At 32.7% G+C, this 21,949-nt stretch overlaps 1 protein-coding gene across 2 annotated transcripts in view; it reads left to right on the top strand.

Moving 5' to 3' along the window:
• The window catches only part of LOC118184918 (hypoxia-inducible factor 1-alpha-like), a 491,355-nt gene that overhangs the window by 427,369 nt on the left and 42,037 nt on the right, over positions 1-21,949 (top strand). For both annotated transcript variants that reach the window (XM_035354661.2, XM_035354660.2), the window contains exon 7: positions 16,146-16,290. In XM_035354661.2, coding sequence (XP_035210552.2) covers positions 16,146-16,290 — 145 coding nt within the window. The remainder of the gene's footprint in view (positions 1-16,145; positions 16,291-21,949) is intronic.

Here is a 21,949-nt window from a genome sequence, read left to right as displayed (position 1 = left end):
GCCGAACCAAACGTATATAAATATATTTATATATATATCCACTTTGTTACCCGGCTCAGTGATCTCAGTTTCTTTACTCTTATATGTTTGTAAATTGTACATTTTTTGCTTTAAAAATGATTGAATTATGTTGTTTTTATCTTCCGGTTAAGGTTTTTATGCCTTTAGTAAATCTGTGTGCAATATTTTTAGAATTATCAACAATTTTAAAGTTGTTTAAGTGCCGCTAAGCCTTTTCTTTTGACGGCGGCCATTGTTTACATTTGAAACAGCAGACTAGTGGATTTGTTGCCAATCTAGAGTAACTTAGCTTCGCAAGAACAAAGATAACGCCTTCATTTATTATTGCCAATTAAATCATGCTTAATCCTTTCTGGAATATCTATATTAAAATTTATAAATATCTATATTAAAATTTACTTCGTAATTTTTAATATAGATATTTTGAGTTTTTATGTATTTTTGCCTTCTCGCGAAGTGAGAACTGAATTAATTGAATGAGAAATACTCAATCGTCTGTGAAAAACTGTTCCTTTTTTGTTTTGTTTGCTTAATTTCTTTTATACATCATTCTAGCTTTATTATAGTATTGGAATAGAACATGTGGCAACAATTAGATAATTCTATTCTTTAAATGATATAAATTTTGTGCATTATGAGTTATAGTATGAACAAAATATAATACTGTTAAGTGAATCTAGCGCCAGAATGTCGCTATGGTAAACAAATACTGAGTGAATTTTAAAGAATGCATTTATTCTATTGTGGTTTATGCGCTGTCGTCGAAGTAGATTTAATTCAATCCAATAAGTTTAAATGAAATGCAAGAAAAAATGCGTATAATTTAATATTCCGTACAAGGAAGTCATGTGGTGTACACATCAGATTTTTTTTCTTTGGTGGAGGAGGAGGGAGGGGAATAGAAACAGATATTTGAGTTTTGTAGAACTGTAAAGTGACTAATTTTAATCATTATTATTTTTTGCGTTTGAAATTCTAGGCCATACCCGCTTGCGTTATGAAGATTACGCATTGAAATTATATGTTCTCATAGAAAATTTGACATTTTTGTTTAATTCTGATGCATTTTCCTTAATTCTAAAAATATTTGGATTCATAACCATCTACAAATGTGAAACCGATGTTAATTAATGTGGGTTCAATAATTACGAAAACATATGCTGTTTATCTCTGTATACTACAGAATTTTATACAGTTTTTTCAGAAGTACATAAAATATTATTAATAAAAGAAATTTTAAATCGAAATAAAAGCAAGCAGTACTTATAATATTCTGTATTGATTGCGCAAAATAAATTTCCACAAAAAAATTAAGTCCAAAGGCCTTTTTATGCTTTTGAGAAATCGCACTGCAGCACAGAATTTTGTGTCTGGAATTTCAAGAATCGCTGACAAAATAAGTAAAATGTTTTGTACTTTGAGAAACGACGAATTCTTGAAGCTTTGTATGTATTTGTGTTTTAGATAAATTATTTTTATATGATCAAAAAGTAATAATTCTCTAGTCTAGTTCTCTAATCTTGCATACATTTTTCTGTTGAGAAGGTTATAACTATTTTTTTATGAAACGGCAAATGTACTATCATCCTTATAGGCATTTTTCCTGTTCCAGCTGCCACTGAACAAGAGTACTTTTGTTTGCTTTTTGGACTCTCAAAACATCACGAGTTGTATGAAAAGAAGTTTATTTACTTCCTTTGGTGTACATGAATGAAAACACAGCGGCTCTTCATAACGAAAGATAAACCCAAGAAAAATCCTTGAAAATTCAATAGTGTTATGTAGTATCTCTATTTTTTATCTTTGCTTCGAAACAATAGTTTCGAGCTTATTCCCCCTGCCCCCGTTTTTAACTTATCATTTATCTCTGCAGTGAGATTGTTGTTTGAAATATGTTATTCATGCGACCTGATTGAAAAAATGTTAGGTGATAATCCCTGTGTAAAATTCATTCATTGATTAATGTTATTTGTGAATGACTTCCCCGCTTTTTTGTCAAAAGTTTAATTCAAAATGTGCTTATAAGATTTATTTATTAATTTCATAGAATATGGGTTTTATTTCGTTGTGTTGACACCATTGGAAACACAATATACTTATTGTGTAGGCTGATTGATTTATGTTGAAAGGAATAGAATATATAAAAATTTTGGCTTTTTTTTTTTTTTTTTTTCCAGTCAGTATCGGCTAACCATATAAAAATCAAATTTCCATCAGGTACCAAGTATACACTGAGTACCAATAAGTATTTGGACACCTGTGGTAGAAAAGAAAAACTAACTTTATTCAAAATCAATAGTTGGTAGAGCCTCCACGAGAGGTAACTACAGCGTGGACCCTCCGGGGCATACTTTCCACAAGTCTTTGTATGACAGCTAGTGGTATTTTCTTCCACTCGGCTTGGAGAAGACATAGAAGTTCCTTCACCGATTTTGCCCCCCCCCCTGAATTCGGCGATGCAACTCATCCCAGAGGTTCTTGATAGAGTTCAGGTCTGGACTCTGGGCAGGCCAGTCCATTCGATGAACTCCATTGGCACCATACCAAGCCTTGGTTTAACGTCGAAACATGACAACTGGCATTGTCGTCGTGAAAGTAACGGGTCCAACCCGTAAAACTGCCACAACGTAGGAAGCACATTGTCATCCAATACCTGGTTGATCCTGCCAGTAGTCATATGCTTGTCTCAAAGATTAAGCCATGCATGTCTAAGTACATGCCGTATTAAGGCGAAACCGCGAATGGCTCATTAAATCAGTTATGGTTCCTTGGATCGTACACAGACGGATCAAAATCCCAGGATCATGTTGGCGCTGCTTTCGTCACAGAAAAAACAATAGTAGGGGTTCGATTACATACAGTTTGCTCTGTGCTTACTTCTGAGCTTACTGCAATCCATCTGGCTTTGACTTACCTTTCAAAACAAAAGTACATGAAATTTATTATCTACACAGATTCCATGAGTGCCTTAATGTCATTGAAAAATCACGCTCAATGTACTCATCCAGTTGCAATCAGAATCCTGAAGTTGAATCATTCTTTAAAAATTCGGGGATACCAGATTCTATATTCGTGGATCCCTGGACACGTTGCCATTAAGAGGAATGAATTGGCGGATATTGCAGCCAAAACTGCAACCACAATGTACAATCTTCAGATTCCACTAGCAGACATCAAAGGGTTTGTCAAAAGCAAAATCCTCAGCAAATGGCAGAAGCAATGGGATGACAAAGTATATAACAAGCTGAGAAATATAAAACCCACCATTGGATACTGGCCATGTATGGCTAATAGAAAGGAAGATGTCCTCTTGACTCGACTGAGAATTGGCCATTGTCGCCTGACCCATGAGTATCTTCTGAAGGGAGAAGAGAATCCCAGCTGCCCAAACTGCAATGCAGATCTGACAGTCCATCATATCTTGGTGGAATGCCAGAGTTTTAATTATTTTCGCCAAAAACATTTTAATTGTTCAGAACTGGACTTAAGAAATTTAATTGGAAAAGCACATCATCGTAATTTGTTTCTGTTTTTAAAAGATATTGGCTTTTATAATAGACTTTAACCTGTTTTTTTTTAAAGATATCAGCTCTTATCATAGATTGTAATCTGTCTCTTCTTACCTAAGCTGGAAGTTTTTACAAATGACTAATTGCATTGTTACCATTTGTCTGGCGCAGATAACCTTGACAGGTTTTGTGCCAAATTACAATAATCCAATCCAATCCAATCCATTGTCATCCAAAATAGTGCAGTAGGCATCGGAGTTGAGCTTACCATGAATGGGGACCAAGGGTCCCTGCCCATACCAGGAGAAACACCCCCAGACCATAATTCCACCTCCGCCGAACTTGACTGTTGCCACAATGCACTCTGGCAGGAGACGTTCTCCAGTTAGACGCCAGACCGAGACCCTGCCATCCGAACGATAAAGGGTGAACTTTGATTCGTCACTCCAAAAAACCCGTTTCCAAAAAACCCGTTTTATAGTTTTACGAAAGTTATACAATATAACAGCTGTTCTCTCTCTCTTTTTTTTTTTTTTTTTCTTTCTAAAGCACCAGAATGCTGTTAGTCTCGAAACTCATTTCTTATCTGAATCACTTTTCAAATTGCTGCCACTAAGTGTTTTCGTGATGTATTATTTAAAAGAAATAAAGAATTAAAAGAATCTGTTCGTATATACAACTTAATCTACGGTCCAATTTCGATGTGCTTTGCACCACATTAACCGAGCAGCGCGGTTGGACTTTGTGATCAAAGGCTTATGGGTAGCAGCACGACCATGAAAACCAAACAGATGTGCTTCCTTACGGATAATATTCATTGAAACAATACTCCCGGATGCCGGTTGAAACTCCTCGCGGATGAGGGCCATCGGTTGGGTGCGATTCTTCCGAATTTCTCTGGACAGCACTTGTCAGTCTCTATCTCCCAGTTTCGTTGGTCTGCCGACTCGGGGCACATTCCGACAATCACCGCTCACCTTCCACTTCTTAATCACATAGGCCACTGTCGATTTTGGGTACTTTAGATCGCTAGATATGTCCCTTAAGGATCGGCCACATTTGTGATACCCGATAATTACACCTTTCTCGAAATCAGAGAGCTCCGAACTGCGAGGCATCTTGCATGCGACTAAAGCCGATGCTGTTTCCTACACGATATATACCGGCGGAGTCCGTGACAAACCTTAGGACAGCAGATATCGTCATTTGCATAGGTGTCCAAATACTTATTGGTAGTCAGTGTGTAAGACCGCTGAATGCTGGTAGTTCGACCCGAATTCAAATCCATTCGTGCAAGCTGGACTGCGTGAACATTTTCATAATTTTCGTGATGTGTAATGTGAATCTGATCCAATTTTCCATAGAAACATTTCATAGAAAGTTCTGTAAGATGGCCTGCTTGACTAGTTTTAAAGAAATTATTCTTAAAGTTGTGTGGTTTCTTTTCCGTCTTAATGAAACTAGCATCTTTTTCATTCCTGGCAGTTTCGCGTTTAGTCAGTCTTCGTTTAAAGCACCTTCTTTTTCCCCCTGCTATTATGTTTGACTGAAATATGCTAAAGGGTGTAAGAGCAGTCAGACGTATTCAGCTGCAGTTAAAAGTAATAATACAAGAGTGACTAAATTAAGAACTTCTGAAACAGTGCCGAGATCAGAAATGCTTAGCCACTAGACTGTGTCGTTTTCAGTAACAGTGTTATATTGGGTTTCGTATTTTTGATTCTACGCGTCTTTGTAGAAAGGATTAAAATAAATTTTAACTACAACAAAGTTCGATATAATTGGAAGAGTTTTACGAAAGTTATACAATATAACAGCTGTTCTCTCTCTCTCTCTCTCTCTCTTTTTTTTTTTTTTTTTTTTCTTTCTAAAGCACCAGAATGCTGTTAGTCTCGAAACTCATTTCTTATCTGAATCACTTTTCAAATTGCTGCCACTAAGTGTTTTCGTGATGTATTATTTAAAAGAAATAAAGAATTAAAAGAATCTGTTCGTATATACAACTTAAAAACTTTTTAATTCCTGTGGAGAATTAACATGGTCTTACCTTGTTTATTAAAGTAACTTAACAGATTATTTCCTGTGCCTCTGAAAATACCAGTTTATTCTTTTAAACATTACAAAACTATAATATAAGTGTAAGAGAAATCCATTTTTACTTTAGCACATACCATATTTTAATTTAATATTTGTTTTGTATACACAATTTTTACAACATCTGATAAACGAAAATAAATGTTTGTAGTTTCAATGAAATATCCCAATAATAAGTATAAATGACTTTTTGCAGCACCCATCATCTTGAGAGAAAAAGCAAAGTCGCGCAGTTTGTGCGTTTTCTTTGTTCTGTTTCAGCCTTTGTATATAGGGTGTGAAATGGAAAACCTGGCTATTGCTCGTTGTACAGCAGTTGGCACTTAGATAAGAAAGGGGCCTTCAATTAAATTTCGTACAGTTCGTAAGCTACCTGTTGTTTCTCTTAAGATGAAAGCTAAAGTGAAGCTTGATAATATATTTACATATTTTATTTTTATTCATGCGTTTCATTAAAGTCATGTGTTTAATACAAAGTGCAAAAAATTAATGTTCTGTGTATTACATTGCTCATTCGTATTATTTAAAAAAATTTTGAATGATTTATTTTAACTTGAGTCGAATAGAGATAGATTATGCATTTTGTTTTCGGCCAGTAAAAAGCATTTTCGTTGTCTATTTCTATTACTCGAAACTTAAAAATAAATAAGAAACATAAATAAGTAAAAATATTTTATTTAATATAACCCGTTCAAATAAAAATTAATTTCACCATAATATTTTATTTCAAACCGATAAGGATTGTACGTCTAGCTAATTGAAAAAGTTTCGTGTCTGATTTTGCACATAAAATTTTATTCTGTTTTTAAGAAGTAGTTTATTTTTAAATACACACAGGGTGATTCAAAAAGAGTCTAGGACAAATTTTAAAAGTAGTTCAGGAATATTACATAGAGTTATTTTTACACAAAACCACATAGACGTAAACGCGACCTGAATGTGGTAGAAATCCAAAAAGAATAGTACATGAAATATAGTACAAAAGCGACAACAATTTTCTGTATGTGCCCACTTTAAATTGTGGGCCGTTATTAAGCTGCTTCTGGTGTTCGTATTCTTTATAACTTTGCTCTTGTATTCAAAGTAAGTATTGTCTATAGAAACCTTTTTAAATTATGTTTCTTACCTTGTTTATTAAAGTAACTTAACAGATTATTTCTCTTGTGCCTCTGGAAATAGCAGTTTGGCGCATATAGCTTTCTATAGAAAATTTCTTGATACGTGTTAAGTTTTAAACATTTATCTTTTAAATTTTTATTTTAGCCAGATCTTTATTTTCTAGTATACATAAAAGTGGTTCCCAAACTTTACTCATCGAGAAACGGATTTTAAGTTTTAAAATATTTAAGGAAAACTGGGTTTTAAATTATAATAAATGAAAACACAGATAGATTAGGTAAGCAATAAAATAAATAAGCATTTATTCCAATTATGTCATATACATAAAAGAAATTTGTTTAATATTATTTTGCAGCGTAAACATTTTGTAAAAGCGTTTGTGGCAGGAAAACCTGTCTCTTACAAAGTTTTGTCACAAAGGGAAGTAAAATAGATATAAATTGAAAATAATATAAATAAAGTAAAATAATATAAAATAAAATAATAACTCGACGGCAGAATTAACAGTCAACATTGGAAAGCATACAAACAAGGACCAAAGGTTGAACCACTTTTATTCCTAGCTAATAAAAAACCGAATCAAATTTTAGGCAAAATTCAAAGTCAATTTTACTGACAGAAAAATGCTTCCGAAATAACGAGCGAAATTTGGCTTTTTGTGGTAATCTCCCATCGTTGCGGAAAACTACAATATTCATATTTTGGTACTTAACGTATTATCCCGTCGACCGTGAAAGTTGGTGAAGATCCCGCCGAAACTGCGCTACGGAATTCTGAAGAAAAATCAGTGTGCGACTTACTTCGTAAAAAGGATTTCATCGTTTCCGTAATTTATTTTTTAGGACGTCCGATTTTACCGGAAGCTGTGTGTGGAACACAACGAGTATACAGTTCCCACAGGTACTTGTTCGAATATATTACTGTTTTATCGACAATATCGTGCTCATTAATAAATACTTTTTTGATCGTAGGATCCTTAGAACTTAGAAAATATTATACACATTGTTATTCTGTACAAGACAGGTTCCAAATTTTAATAATTTTTTTTTAATGTGAAGGAAAGCTTATTATCCTATCACGGTAAATAAGCCTTATTATCCTATCATGGTAGATCGGATAGATAATAAGGGTTAATTTATCGTATCTTCCGGCATATAACGCGCATTTTTAATATAAAAAATAAGTTCGAAATTTAGTGTCCTTTATGCGCCGGATATAAAAATGATACATTTCAAAATAAAAGCATACTGGTATTAGATTTCTAGACATACCTAAATGTTGTTTCTTTAACAGAAGTTACACAACTTATGAACTTAAAAATTTTCATTCTCGGATAACTTTTAGTTATCGGATAATTTCTTTTACGTAAAGCGTATTAATTATTGAGCTTTCGTTCATTCAGAGAAAACATCTGACTCCTAATTTCGCGCATTCATTCATGTCAGAAGTACATTTTTACCCAAAATTGTGTCTCTCTTTTTTTCGAAACTCTATTTCTTGTGCACAGCTGCATTGAATACCGCCCACTACCTTTGCAGAATTATTTACTCTCAAGCACTTTCCCCACGTACATATTATTCCGCTTATCGCTTTTAATTCAGTATACGATTGTTCCAAAGTCTGGAGAAAATCTTCGAATGAATGACTTTAAAAGATGGAGCATCGCACATGTATCTCTCGGGTTTCTTCTTAACTCTTTTGCATCGAGAGAGGGCAAAATCTCTATTCCCCAAATATCGAAAACGCCCGTATCTAAGAATTTCTCCGGGAATGTTTTTCCTTCCCCCATGACTAATTGAATACTACAGCGCTAACAATAGCCTTACTTAAGTAAAGCGAGAACTTCTTTCTTGGACGCTTTGACACTGTGTGAAGTTCCCCCTTGGGACGGGATTGCAACTTCGGGCATCAAAAGCTAAACACTGACAGTAAGGTGCCATTAAAATAATATAACTACTTTTAGTAGCTTCAAAAAGAATGATTGACATGTCATTTAACAACACCTGAAAGCAATGAGTAATGCAGTAACGTGATGGGGGAATGCACTGGGTAGGAAATTATTCAGGCGTTTCGGGCATCCAGCCGATGTTTGAATGCTCGGGCGTTTGGGGCGACTTCGATGCGAAAGAGTTAAAGAAAAGGGTGCGCGTTATGCGGCGAATATACTACAAATTTTTTTAATATAGTTTGAAATTATAGATGCGAGTTATACACCGGAATATGCGGTATATCCTTGTTCATAAAAACAAAACGCGGCTTATCAAGAATCAGTCACGGTTACATCAAACGAAACTGCAGCTGTTATGCAGTGACTCCACGCTTGTTTATAATTATCATTAAATCGCGCTTCTTGGTGACATTTTCACGGTAGGTAGGATAATATGTAAGTATCTTTATTTTTTAAAACAGTGGTAATTTTAACAATAAATTATTATGCTTAGTAGTTAGTATTATTGCATTTACTTAACAATTTCAAAAAGAAGATAAAATATAAAAAGTAAGAAGTTCAAAGAAGACTAACATTTTTTAAATACTTCTTTTACTTATGAACACAGAACAGGAACACCTGCATGTGTTTCGTTGGCAGCGTAAGCTATCTGGTATTGTTTTCCACAACTAAATTGATTAGGCACGCAATTTAAACCACTTTGTTTCCTGCTTAAATTTCTTTTTTAAGAGTTGTTTTAAATTTTGTTAAATGCACTAAAACAGACAATGCTTCGTTACTGTCTAATCTCAGTTTCTTAATTTTTTGAGACACAGTTTATAAAATACCATAGAACATGATAATGAAGACTTTGCGAAACAGCATTCGGAAAACCCTTTCTTTATACATTAGAATGTAAAAATAGGAAAGAGTAAAAAAAAACTTCCGATCCAGTGCTGAAGGTTTATTTTAAAAAGGAGGTAAGAAAGAAAGGGGGAAAAAATTCATTTTCAGTCGTTAGAATGGAATTTTGAAGATCCTATTACATTTCTTCTCTCTAATCTTTTAAGCCAGTTAATCTTTTACGTAGCTGAAGATTGAGACTGGCATAAACGCAAACCGAAACGCTTTTAATGTAGAGCAAATATTATGTATTTAGGTTTATCCCCCCTCCCTTTACATCATGGAGGTAGGAAACTTACTTCCTACCTCCATGCCTTACATATATATAGATATACGCACGCACATACATGTGTACTTTTTTTTCATTCTCTTACTACGGAAGGGTATTATCTGGTGGAAAGAATTCTTACGGTTATTTTTGTTCGCAACCTGCAGCTTCTCTCCCCCGTCGCTCTTTTGTGAGCGGGTGGTAGTTATAGTAGGTTTAAATTTAGTCCTCGAGAAATGCAGTGTCATCGAAAAAGAGAGGATTAGGAAGCGCTGCAAAGCGAAGAAACGATGGAGTGTGGAGTTCTTGCCAGTTTATACGGTGGGAGAAAAATCAAAAGGAAAATATTTCGTCGGATCTTCGTAATGGTATGGCATATAATTTGTTTTTCCTCCTCCGTCATTAACCGTTTGAAAACGTTTCGATAAACGGGCCTTTTATGAATATATTAAATGCAGTATTTTTTTTTTTTTATTTATTTGGATTTTAATGAATCGAAAAACTTTTGGTAATTTGATTGAATGTTTCTCTTAAACGAAATCTCCGTATTTATTTGTTCTCTGTCATTAAATAATGAAGAATCTTTATGTATGTATATTGCGGAAAAGACCTAGAGCCACCAGGTTTTGAATGCAGCCCGAACATGGTCACCTCAAAACCCAACTTCCGAATACGTTTTTGATTTATTTAATATTTTATACGAATTTAAAGCATTTTTGGTTAACAAACTCAGCGATTTCAAAGTGAGCGGTGGCAACACTGTTCGAAATAAGTCATTTTTATCTCCGGTGTTCCAGACTGTTGTCATTCCGCAAAAGGTTAAGATATTTATCTTTCAAATTAATCCACTAATTCGGATATTTGAAAGCAATTGTGCTGCCACTACCAGAAATATAAAATACTTTTTATCTTCGCCAGCGTAAGTGTGCGTCAGTAAAGCGTATTATATGTAACTATCAGATTAAATCTTTCTGTTACCGAGTAGGAAACCTCGTGATTGAAAAGCAATAAAAACACAGTTCTTAAAAGTATTTTTCTCCTTTTTAATCTGATTGATTTAAATAAAAAATGCATTTAAATTATGAGTTCTAATCAGAAATGTAGGAAAAAAATTATGGAATTGCGCTAATTGGACTCATTAAAATCATTATATATTTTTTTTCCTTTTTATGATAATTATTTTAGGCCTTTGGCCGCCCCAGTAGTTAATTATGTGGCAGAACGGGGACGCCTACAGCCACCTTGATTTCAGCTAGTTTGTAACTCATATAGTCCTCCATCTATCTGTTTTTTATACTACTATTTTGTACTGTTTATAAGAAGAATAGCTTCGTGATCGAAAAGCATACATTAATAAGCTATTCTAATTTTAGAGTTAGAAATATAAATGTTGTTTTTTGCAGTGTTATTCCGCCGTGCTTGCAAATAATAAGAAAACGAAACAATGTTATCGCTTTATGAATTGCAAAGTGTATAGTTTAAATACCCATTTTATGTGCTTTGAAATATCAAAAACGATGTTAGATTCCACTTAATCGCGATATTCGTTTTGTTACCATGCAATGAAACTGAATTTCATTGTCTCTAAATTTGTGTTATTCTTGCCACTATGCCGCCTGAAATAAATAAGTATTTAAAAAAAAAAAAAGACCGCGCCTAGGATGCCCGAAATTGTGGTGTATCAGTTCAAGATGACCTCAGTTTCAACCATTTTTATTCCGATTGCATCATGTTACGTAAAATTCAGCTTACCGCTCATTTGACCGCAAGCTGAGCAGCCGCCGAGATTGTGGGCATTCGCGTCTTATCATTGGTAACTGCTGATTTCCTTTAATTCCTCTGGGCTAATTCTTACTTAAAATCTAGGCTAATTTTTTAAACCTGTGATCTGTGTCTGGAGTAGCTTCTTTTTGTGATCTAAAAGAGTTAAAACTTACGAAAGGTATTTGCGCATTGATTGGCATGAATAGTTATTTAGTTATGTTTTATTTACATGCATGTAATTTATTTTCCTTCCCTTTCTGTGTCATTTTTTCCCCCTTTCTTTTTTACCCTCAAAGGGCTATTAGTCTGGAAATGCGATTTTGCATTGTTTCACTTTAAATGTGTAAGATAGTTTACCTCCCGCCTATCTCTCTCTCTCTCTCTTTTTTAAATCTTTTATGATGAACAAACTACATTATTCAAAAGTAAATAAATGCAGTTCTTAATATAATATTTTTTGATTTTTGAATCGGATTATTTTTATAGAATTGCTTTATATATTTTTAAACTGTTCAAATATGCAGAAGATACAGAAAGTTCCCATGTTACTTGCAATGTATATTTGTCTAGTATCCTGTAAAAATAGTTCGCTCTTTCACATGGGCCATCTCTATGGGTAATCTCGACCGATAAACCATATTAAACTTTAAAAGAGCCCTTTTGGACCACCAATATAATCTGAACCAGTTCGGATTTATTTATTTATTTTCGATGCATATTAGCATTCAGAAGTTTGTCATTGAATTTATAACTACTTTTGTGAGTTGTAAATTTTATACCAACTTTTATGTAATTTATGGCATTATATAAATGTCGTGTTTCTTCATATGTTAGATTATATTTATTTATATAACGTACATGTAACTCAATGATATATTTAATTTTAATTTATGTTTCCATTCTTTTAAAATGGCTATTGATTAAGTAAAAGACTTAACTCTTCTGATAATTTTGAACTTTCATGTTGCTGATAAACTGAATAAGGCAGTTTTGTTTTAATGATGTGTTTTTAGCTGGTGTAGCGATTGTTAGACTAAGTTCGAAGAGATTCGTCTAATTTACTGATCTGTTATTATTGTTTATCTAATTAAATTAAATATATTTATGATGCACAGAATTTTTTTTAGGGCATTGGTCTCGAAACACGATTTAGCAGTGTTTCACTTTTCATTCGAGTGTCGCCCAGTGGTTAGGGGAGCCTAGTGTGGTACCGAAGGGTTCGAATCCCGGAGAAAGCATGGTTGTAACCAAAGAATACGTATTCTTTGGTTACAACCATGTCTTCTTCTCCTTCATTCTACGTAGACTTTCTTTGGTTGTAACTGTTCTTTCCTTCAAAAGAGGCAACGGTAGCCGCCTATTAGGTGCTTCCCAAATAAAAATAATTAAAATAAAATAAAATAAAATAAAATAAAAAAAAAAAACTTTTCATTTGAGTCGGCAAACTGCACGAATATAATCTTTCAGATCGACTGTATCTCTTACGTATTAACAAACTCTTGAGTTATTTAAAGGCAACAGAGATGTAAGAGAAATATTTCGTAAGAATATTTTTTTAATTTTTAATCCGTTATATTTCAGTAAAAGTGCCGTTGAATGCAGGATATAATCTAATTAAAAGCTTTTAATATTTTCATAGAACGACGATCTATATTTTTTCAATTTTTAAATAGACAGAAGATGGAGAATGTTCTCATGTTAGTCTCAACGTATATTTGTTTTTAGTAACCTCTAAAATGTATCGCTATTCCACATGGGCCAGCTCAGTCGATACTGATAACCATTATTAAACCTCGAATGAGCCCTTGTGGGCAACCCTAAAAATCCGAATCGCCTTACCTTTCTCTGTATAGCAATAATGTTACTTACATTACTTATGTATAGACAGCAATAATGCGAATTATTTCTAATACATGAAAGGGAGCATATTCACTAATTCATTATTTCATGTTCGGCTAATTCATAATTTTTCTTAGAAATAGAGAATAATAATTTTTAAAAGGAGTTATTATTGAACAGAATTTCTTAAAGTTATCAAAAGGTAATGGCTTAGTCTGCACTACATTTCGTTATTTTCAAACAATTGTCTAGCTCTCAATATAGATTGTGATTGTTAAAATATATCGAAGTATAATATCTGTGAAGTTTTTCTTTTCTGGAGCTTCGACGTTATGTTATATTATCGAGGCATTTATCATCCATACAAACAAAGATAGAATTGGAATTCGGCACTGAGACTCAGATTTTGGACTTTGTATGTTATTTCTTATATTTGTTTTTTCTGGCCAGTCCCACTTTTTGATCATACGGCCGGCTTGTGTCGGCTAAGAGGACCGGGGCTGTATGCCCTTATGAGGATAATGATGATGAGATCTGGCGAGTGAAGACCTCGACAGCGCGAAGCAAATTGCCACTTGAGTGCTAATTAATATCCCTTGTTAATGACAATTGCGAAAGAAACTGAACAATTTTAATGAATAAGGGCATTAATTAATAAATGTCTTTATATATTAATGTTTCACTAATGTATTTAACCGTCGAAATTTATAACATACTTAGCTTGATAATTTATGGTATCTCTTATAGTATATCTCAGTGTTAATTTTTTGAGAATATTTGAAGCAATATTTTAATTAATTAAAAGGTGTTTCTAGCAGCATATACACGCATCTGGTGGAGGAATGTTTGTTTTTTTAGCAGTAGCATCAAATTTATTTAAGTTTTAAAATTATTACTTTTATAATATTACTTATTAATTAGATGAAACTGACTGCCTTACCATTATGCTTGGATTTGAAGTGGAAGTTTGTGATTTTATAATGCATTTTAAGACAGGAGAACTTAAAGTCGGTCTATCTAAAAGTCGTTTTGAGAAGTTAGTGATAGGGTAAAGCGAAGTATCAAACCCTGGCGTTCTCCGAAATATATTCGTTCAAAATTAAGTGGAAGGTTAGATATATAATGTATACACAGCTAGTGTGTAAGGTCGATTTTAAATATATGTTATATGCATGTATTATATACGGTAGGTAGATACACATTTTTGGAGTTGGTGAAGTAATCTATGAAGTTTGCGTATGATGTCGAGGTTTCTTGATTAAAAGTCTAACTTGCAAATTCTTTCAAAGATGCGTCAGTTTTTATTTATTTATTTATTTCCTGTTAAGATATCGCCGTTTCCGGTGTATAAAATGCTCAAGCCGGAGATACTAAAAACGGAAGTAGCATTTTAAAACATATATTTTAGATGTAAAAATATTTCGCTGTTCGACGTTTGGGAAATACTACTACTCTAACCGCCGTTCTAAATGTGAATATAAATAAATGATTGATTATCGCTGTGATAAGTTGTAACTTCGTTTTATTGATATAGTGGTTGATTCGGATTAATTCCCTTCACATAAACCCCGTGATTCCTAGAGGTGGGAAGATAAGAATGTTATCCTTGGAGAATTTAGTGCCTTTTGATTTCTAGGATACAGGATTGTAAGGTTATTTGCAACTTTTATTATATTTTTTTAAGTTTTAGAAATGTCTGTATTTAGTTTACATTTTTTATCGATCTTAATAAGTTAGTCTACATTTCTAATAATAATAACTGCATTAATAATAATAATTATAATAATGAATTATTAAAGTAATTATTATTTATAATAATAATTAGTAATACAAATAATTTAATAATCAGTTAACCATCGATGCGATTTGCCAAATTCCCATTTTAAGCTGCCGTCGAAGATCTTTGCTGGCAAATTGCCAGTTTTGGATGCAGAAATGTTTAAAATATCTTCCAAATTATAAAAGTAGTATTTTGAATGTTTTGTGTCAAACTGAACGATTTAAATGCGATATGCATTATCATAATAACAATTTTTATCTGTATATCTGTTTCACGCAGTTTATAATAGATTTAGTTCATAACATTCACAGCATTAAATCTGTTTCTTCTAATGCCATGTATGTTACATTTGTGGCATGCATAGATAATGCCAAGTATTGTGTTTGAGGTAACAGTTTTTAACATTGTATCAACCATATTGTATAATTAAGTGAGTAGATTTTTTAAAGTGGTTTAGTGTGTTAAAAAAAAAAAAAAAAAAAAAAAAAAAATGGAGAGATTTTTATAAAGTCGCTTATAGTGTATTACAGGCTTTCTCAAACTATGATTGTACCATTAATGGTTCATTACATTATTTTTGATGGTGTAATTTTGACACAAAAGATTTAAATAAATCTAAAATGGCACCCCTTTTTTGGTATGCAAATTGTTGATTCTTATTTATGTGGTACATGATTTAAAAAAATTGAGAACCCCCTTGTGTATTAAGTTATTAAATTAAAGTGTTAATATTTAAAATCTAGAAATAAGAACATTAATATGCCTTTTTAAAAAATGAAAGCCTTGAAAGAAATGTTTTATTTTATATAAAATTTAAAAATGGATTTGATTAAATGATGACCAAAAAATTTGTGAATTTTAAAGACTTTTTTTTTTCCCCCTTTCCTATAATTTGTCTCATACTTTCATTTTTTCCCCCAGTGTTCTCTAAAGGTCAGTGTGAAACTGGATATTACCGTTTCCTTTCGAAGTATGGGGGTTACGTATGGTTAGTCACTCAAGCTACAGTCATCTACGAAAACGGCACAAAGCCAGAATGTGTAGTTTGTCTTAATTATGTTTTGAGGTAAGTTTGCTAAAACTGTTCCTGCTCTTAAATTTTCAGTAGTTTTTATTTTAATTCTCTTTTCTTAAATTATATAGAGTTAAGTGGTATTTAATAAAAAGTATACTTCCTTAAAAATTGACACTGTATTTGTTGTTACTGTCCAGAATTAATTCAATAACTGAAATTATATAAGAATTAATTTTTATTTTAATATTTTTGTTAACTTATTAATTAAGAAGGGGATGAAATTATTAACTTTTCAGTGGATATTAATTTAAAATAAACACTCAACCTAATGACTAACACACACAGTTATTATCTTAGTTTGTAAACACATAAACAAATTAAATTAAAATCTGTATTACATTTATTAAGTAACTTCAGTATTTAGTAAACAACTGAAATTTCAATATAAACTAAGATGGTGATTTGCAATCTCAAAAAAAAAAAAAAAAAAAAATATTGCAAATATGAAATATTTACAAAGCAAGATTCTAATGGAAAGCTTTGAGCCTGGTTGATGTATTATACATACCAACTCAATCACTCATCAACAATACAACTTTTATCTAATTTTTGGCCTGTCTTCCTTGGATTTAGGCAGAAGTTAGTACTCAAACAGTAACCACTCTAGTAGGCCACAGATTAAATTCTCTAAAAATGCTTTTAAAATAAATTATAGGAATATGTATTTTAAATCAAGCATTCTGAGGCTTGCATATATTTTTGGGTTCAATGCAGCACATATTTTTGAAATTGCATAAAAGTCTAAACAGATTGCTGAAACATTTATTTATTCAGATTTTTCACTAGACATGACTTTTTCCAGAAATGGTTTATTTTAATTACATCATAAAATTCACAACAAGAAAATTCTAAATTAATTTTAATATTTATCAGATATTTACTGAATTTCTACCCCCTATCTGCAGACAAAATGTACCCTGTAATTGAAAAAACTCTCTCAACTGGAGCAAATGCCCCGGGCAAGACATCACAAAGTCAGGCATTTTAGAAATATTGCAACATGAAATATCAGTTTTTTGAAACACCTAAAAAATTGCTTTCTGTTTCTCTTCAGTATATCTGTTACATCAGAACCTGAACCACCCAAATTAGACCATGTAATTTCAGTTCGTAAATTCATCCACTGAAACTTACTTTCTCAAAACTGGTTCTCCATAACCCTAAGTATTGGATATTAGGATTATAAAAATTGTCTATGCTTGAAAAAATTTTTATTCCTGAACATCATTATTTTCTTTTAGAGTGCATAGTAATTCTTTGGCAGAAGATGGTATAAATTTATGGGTTTTTCTTTTCTGAAGTTGACAAATTAATTCAGAATATGTTTGAAATGCTTGTGTTGTATTGATAGAATTAGTTCCCAGTTCTAGAACTACATTCTTTAATAACTGTAAAGTAATAATATAATGTTCTAATTAAGTTATGTGTCCTTGGCAACTAGAACCTTGGAAAAAACTCTAATGACTATTCGCTGGTCTTCTTACAACTATAAAGACAACATCCAAAGAAGGGTCAAAATACCCTTTTATTCACTCAAACAAATATTTGATGGTTGCCTCTCTGGCTCACATGAAAGCCTTCACTTTTGCTTTACCTTGATAGAAAATAATGAACTAAACTAATTCTAACTAACTAAAATTTAGCTGAAGCTGTACAGAAATAATGTATCGAATTGGCCCATAATTAAATCTCACCAGCGAATACTAATAGGCATATAAGACTATGGTTGAATTTAGTAAGATAGGCTTAAAGCAATGACGTGGCCCGAAAGCAGAACATGCTATAATGAGAACTTTTGAGCTATTCCTCAGAAGTGACTGAACTTCCCATTAAATATTGGTTCTACCTCATATACATCAAACGTGATACTGAAAAATCATTCTGGCAGAGAGATGTAGGTGAGAAACAAGAATTTAAAGAAAAGGGTTTCAAAATTAAAAATAGCTATAAGAAAATTTAAATAATCCCTACAGTTCCATATAAATATTTCAAAAAACAGTGCACTGTCTAGATTTAAAAAAAACTCAAATAATAATTTTAGGCATTTGTCTTAAGATAAGAAGTATGATTAAGCCATAAAAAATGGAAAGAATTCTGGATACTTCCATATTATATTGTAACAGCCTCCAAGATTGAATTGCTAATCAACCAAAATGTCTCACCAGCTCATGAAGCGCAAAGATAATGTTACGAATTTTGTATATAGATAGATAACTTTAGTGAAATTATATGCAAAATTGTTGTACTTTTTGTGTAGTATAACACAAAAAGCTGAGAGAAACGATGCTGTACCAGAAAAATAAAAATACAGGGGCAAATCTATTGAGCATTGAATAAATGGCTGTCTCACTAATTTGGTGAGAGATCACCAAAAGTCACCAAGCTTGGCGACATTTTGGTCCAGTCCCTGTGTAACTGTAATGGATATTGTAATTGAACAATTGTAACTGATGCTGTCTGTAACTGTTACCATATTCAGCCCTCGTATGCTACTAGAAATTTCTTGGTGGCTGGGGAAAAACTGTGTAAGACTGGAGAGAGCATCAGTTTCTCAGTTGTTAGTTGTAAGTTCAGAGTGACTTTGGAGTACTGAGGTATCCGTGAGAGCTTTGCCTTTTAGATGCACTTTGAATTCTGTTGTGTTTAATGTTCTTTGTAGTGTGCAGGGTTTACGTGTAAATTACACAAGCTATAAATTAGGTCCCACTACCCTCCCCCAAATTTAAATATTGTATAAATATAGTTTTTAACAGACTTATAAAAGGCCCATATCGTAAATAGCTTAGGTCCTTATCAAGTATAAATCCGGCTCTGCTTAGTAGTTTGAAGTGTAACTACTGGTTGTGCTCTGTGATACTGTGAAGAGCTGTATGAGTATTTTTATGGAAAATTCTAGAACTGTGAAGTGGTTCTTTGGATAAAGTAAATTTTATCAAGCTATCATCAGTTCCGTGTCCATTCAGTCTATTATGACGCATGCAACAATAAAAACAAAATATACAATAATAACAATTATACTCGCATGTTGTTTTTTAATAATCATTACGAAAAGGCCATATTTCCAAAACTGCTTTCGACAGTTAATCAAAAATATCACTTTTTTCTACATATTTATCACATAAATTCCAAAAGATGTAATTTGAGGCGATGTCGAGCCATGCGCCATTATTTTTTATTATGGCGCTTGTCTAAATCGCACATTTTTTCAACATTTTAGGTGTGAACCCCTATTGTTGGATCTACAAAATTGTATTCGCGTTTCACAGTAAAGTGACCGTAACCAGCTTTTTCATGTTGCTCTGTTTTATTTCTTATTCAGCATTCTGAATGGATCATTTATTCATCTTGTATATGTTGAAACATTTTCTTCATAAGTGTACTTATAATATTGCAATCACAAAATCTAAATTCAAATTGTTATTGATCTGCAAAACTGCACTCATAGTTCACATTAAAGTGACTGTAACCATCTTTTTCATGTTGCTCCGTTTTATCTCCCTTCCAGTGTTCTGAATAGATCTTTTATTCATCTTGTACATTTTGAATAATTTTCTTCATAAGTGTGCTATCATCTGTATTTGAGATTTGAATGATTCACCATCTTCCTAGCATTTTCCCTCCAAACATCCATTGTTGTTCACATGAACATATTTCCATCGATTTCATAGGGAAGACACTTTCCACATGTAATTGTTCCAATCATTTGCAGCATTTTCATACATATTAAGTTGTTTGTCACAGCATTTGATGGATATCACAGCATTTGATGGATCCTCTGCCCAAGAATACATAAATCTAATAGCAGTGACAAATGATATTTTTGAACCACTGAACCAGTTTCCAACATGGAGGCCCTTCTTTCTTTTATAATTTTTAACACAGCACCTCCAAAATGTTTTATCATTTACATATAATTTCCTGATGTTTTAAAATTGAGTTCATGTGTAACAGGGTGGTATGAAAATGCAGCTTCTTTAGCAGCACGCTCCAGATCACTGAGTCTTTAACTTTAAAAAATCAGTACTTTTCTGTTTCGCTGGTGCAAATATCGCCAAGCAGACTTTATTGGCGACAACATACAATATACACATAAAAAAATTTTAACAAATGTTCATTCTAAGAATTTTGTATTTTAAAAGCATAAACATTTTAATATCATTTAAAATTTTGTAAAAATCCAATAAATAAAGACAAAAAATTTGTAAAAAAAAATTAATTTAAGAATTTACAATGCTTTCATGGTTCAACATCCTGATTCGCCGGTTCGTATCACATGACCCCCAAGTGATCTCATCTCACGTAAACTACGCTTCAAAAGTCTAGTTCTCTCAGTAAGTATCTACATAAATTTCAAGTTAAATCTTAATTTGGAATACAAGTTTAAATGCAAGAATTATTTCAATTTGTAGGAAAAGCTTACTCAGAAATTATGTAAAACCGCAGTGCTTTACTTCGCTAGTGCATTCTTATTAGGATTGATGGGTTTAACCCTTGACTTTTCTATATTTTTGCCTTCGGGTGAGTGTTGTGATTGCATCCTAATTGACGTAATTACTGTGAATGGCCTTAAGGTATAAAATTGGACTATCTGGTAAAAATTCTATGTAATTGTATGCCAGTATGGAAAGAAACAATCAATCTGATAAGAAATGGCTGCTACTTGTTTTGAAAATGAGGCGTAAAAGGTTACCAGCGAGGATATTCCGTTTGGCATCAGCTGTACTATTATTGGCGACTTTATCGCTTGCGCCGGCAAAACGGAAAAGTACCAAAAAATCTTTTATGTTTGAAACAGTAGCATTAATATTACTCTTATGTTTAGTTGTTTTCACTTTGTCTTCAGTAACACCTTTTCCTTTATGTGCAACAGAAAATTCTCCAGTACGTAGTGTGCAATAAACACATTCATTGTTACTGTCATTACTTAATTTCAGAAATTTGTTTTCCTGTTGCAGGCTAACATTAAACACACATTTTCTTTTGCCCATTGCTAAATGATGAGATAAAAAATTAATAGTGATAAAATGATAAAAAAATGTGCAGACGAGTTACTTCACATGCAAAAACAACGTAAACACATTATCCACTTGTCTTGACAAATGATTAAGTAAAATGTCATGGCAAGACTGGTAGCCACACCTCCATCAAAATCGATATCACTGCTTACTGCAGGTTTGGCTGAGAGATGCACATCTGTAAGAGAATGTTTAAAAATGTGATGTCAAACATATGGGTCTAAAATTAAAATTTAAAAAAAAGTCCTGGGCAATCATAAAATTCTCAAAGTCTGGATATGACACCAGACAGCACTAAAAAAAACTGTCTAGACTAATCCCTGATGTATGGTAGCACTCCCAACCCCTCTTTTTTATGTATTTATTTCATAATCAATGAGATCTTTATTATGTAGATCAATAGGCCGTGCATATTCGGTTATCAACCACTGAATCATCATCGACACCCTTTAAAATTTCATCGACCCCCAGAGATTCATAACATCTTCATTGGTAATCTCTGTTTTAAACTTTGCAGAATCCTTTTAAATTTTGGTCGGAATAAAATATCTAACATGAGTAGGTTACCAGAAGTGTACAGAGCTGTTCAAGCAGTCCAGGATTTCTGATTACATCCATGGCTGTATATGAGATTT

Source organism: Stegodyphus dumicola, chromosome 2, assembly GCF_044657685.1.
Source record: "Stegodyphus dumicola isolate Sdum_Otavi_A_Nest chromosome 2, ASM4465768v1".
NCBI classification, from domain to species: domain Eukaryota; kingdom Metazoa; phylum Arthropoda; class Arachnida; order Araneae; family Eresidae; genus Stegodyphus; species Stegodyphus dumicola.
The sequence above is the reverse complement of the archived record's forward strand: the minus strand, read 5'-3'. Positions and strand labels throughout refer to the sequence as shown.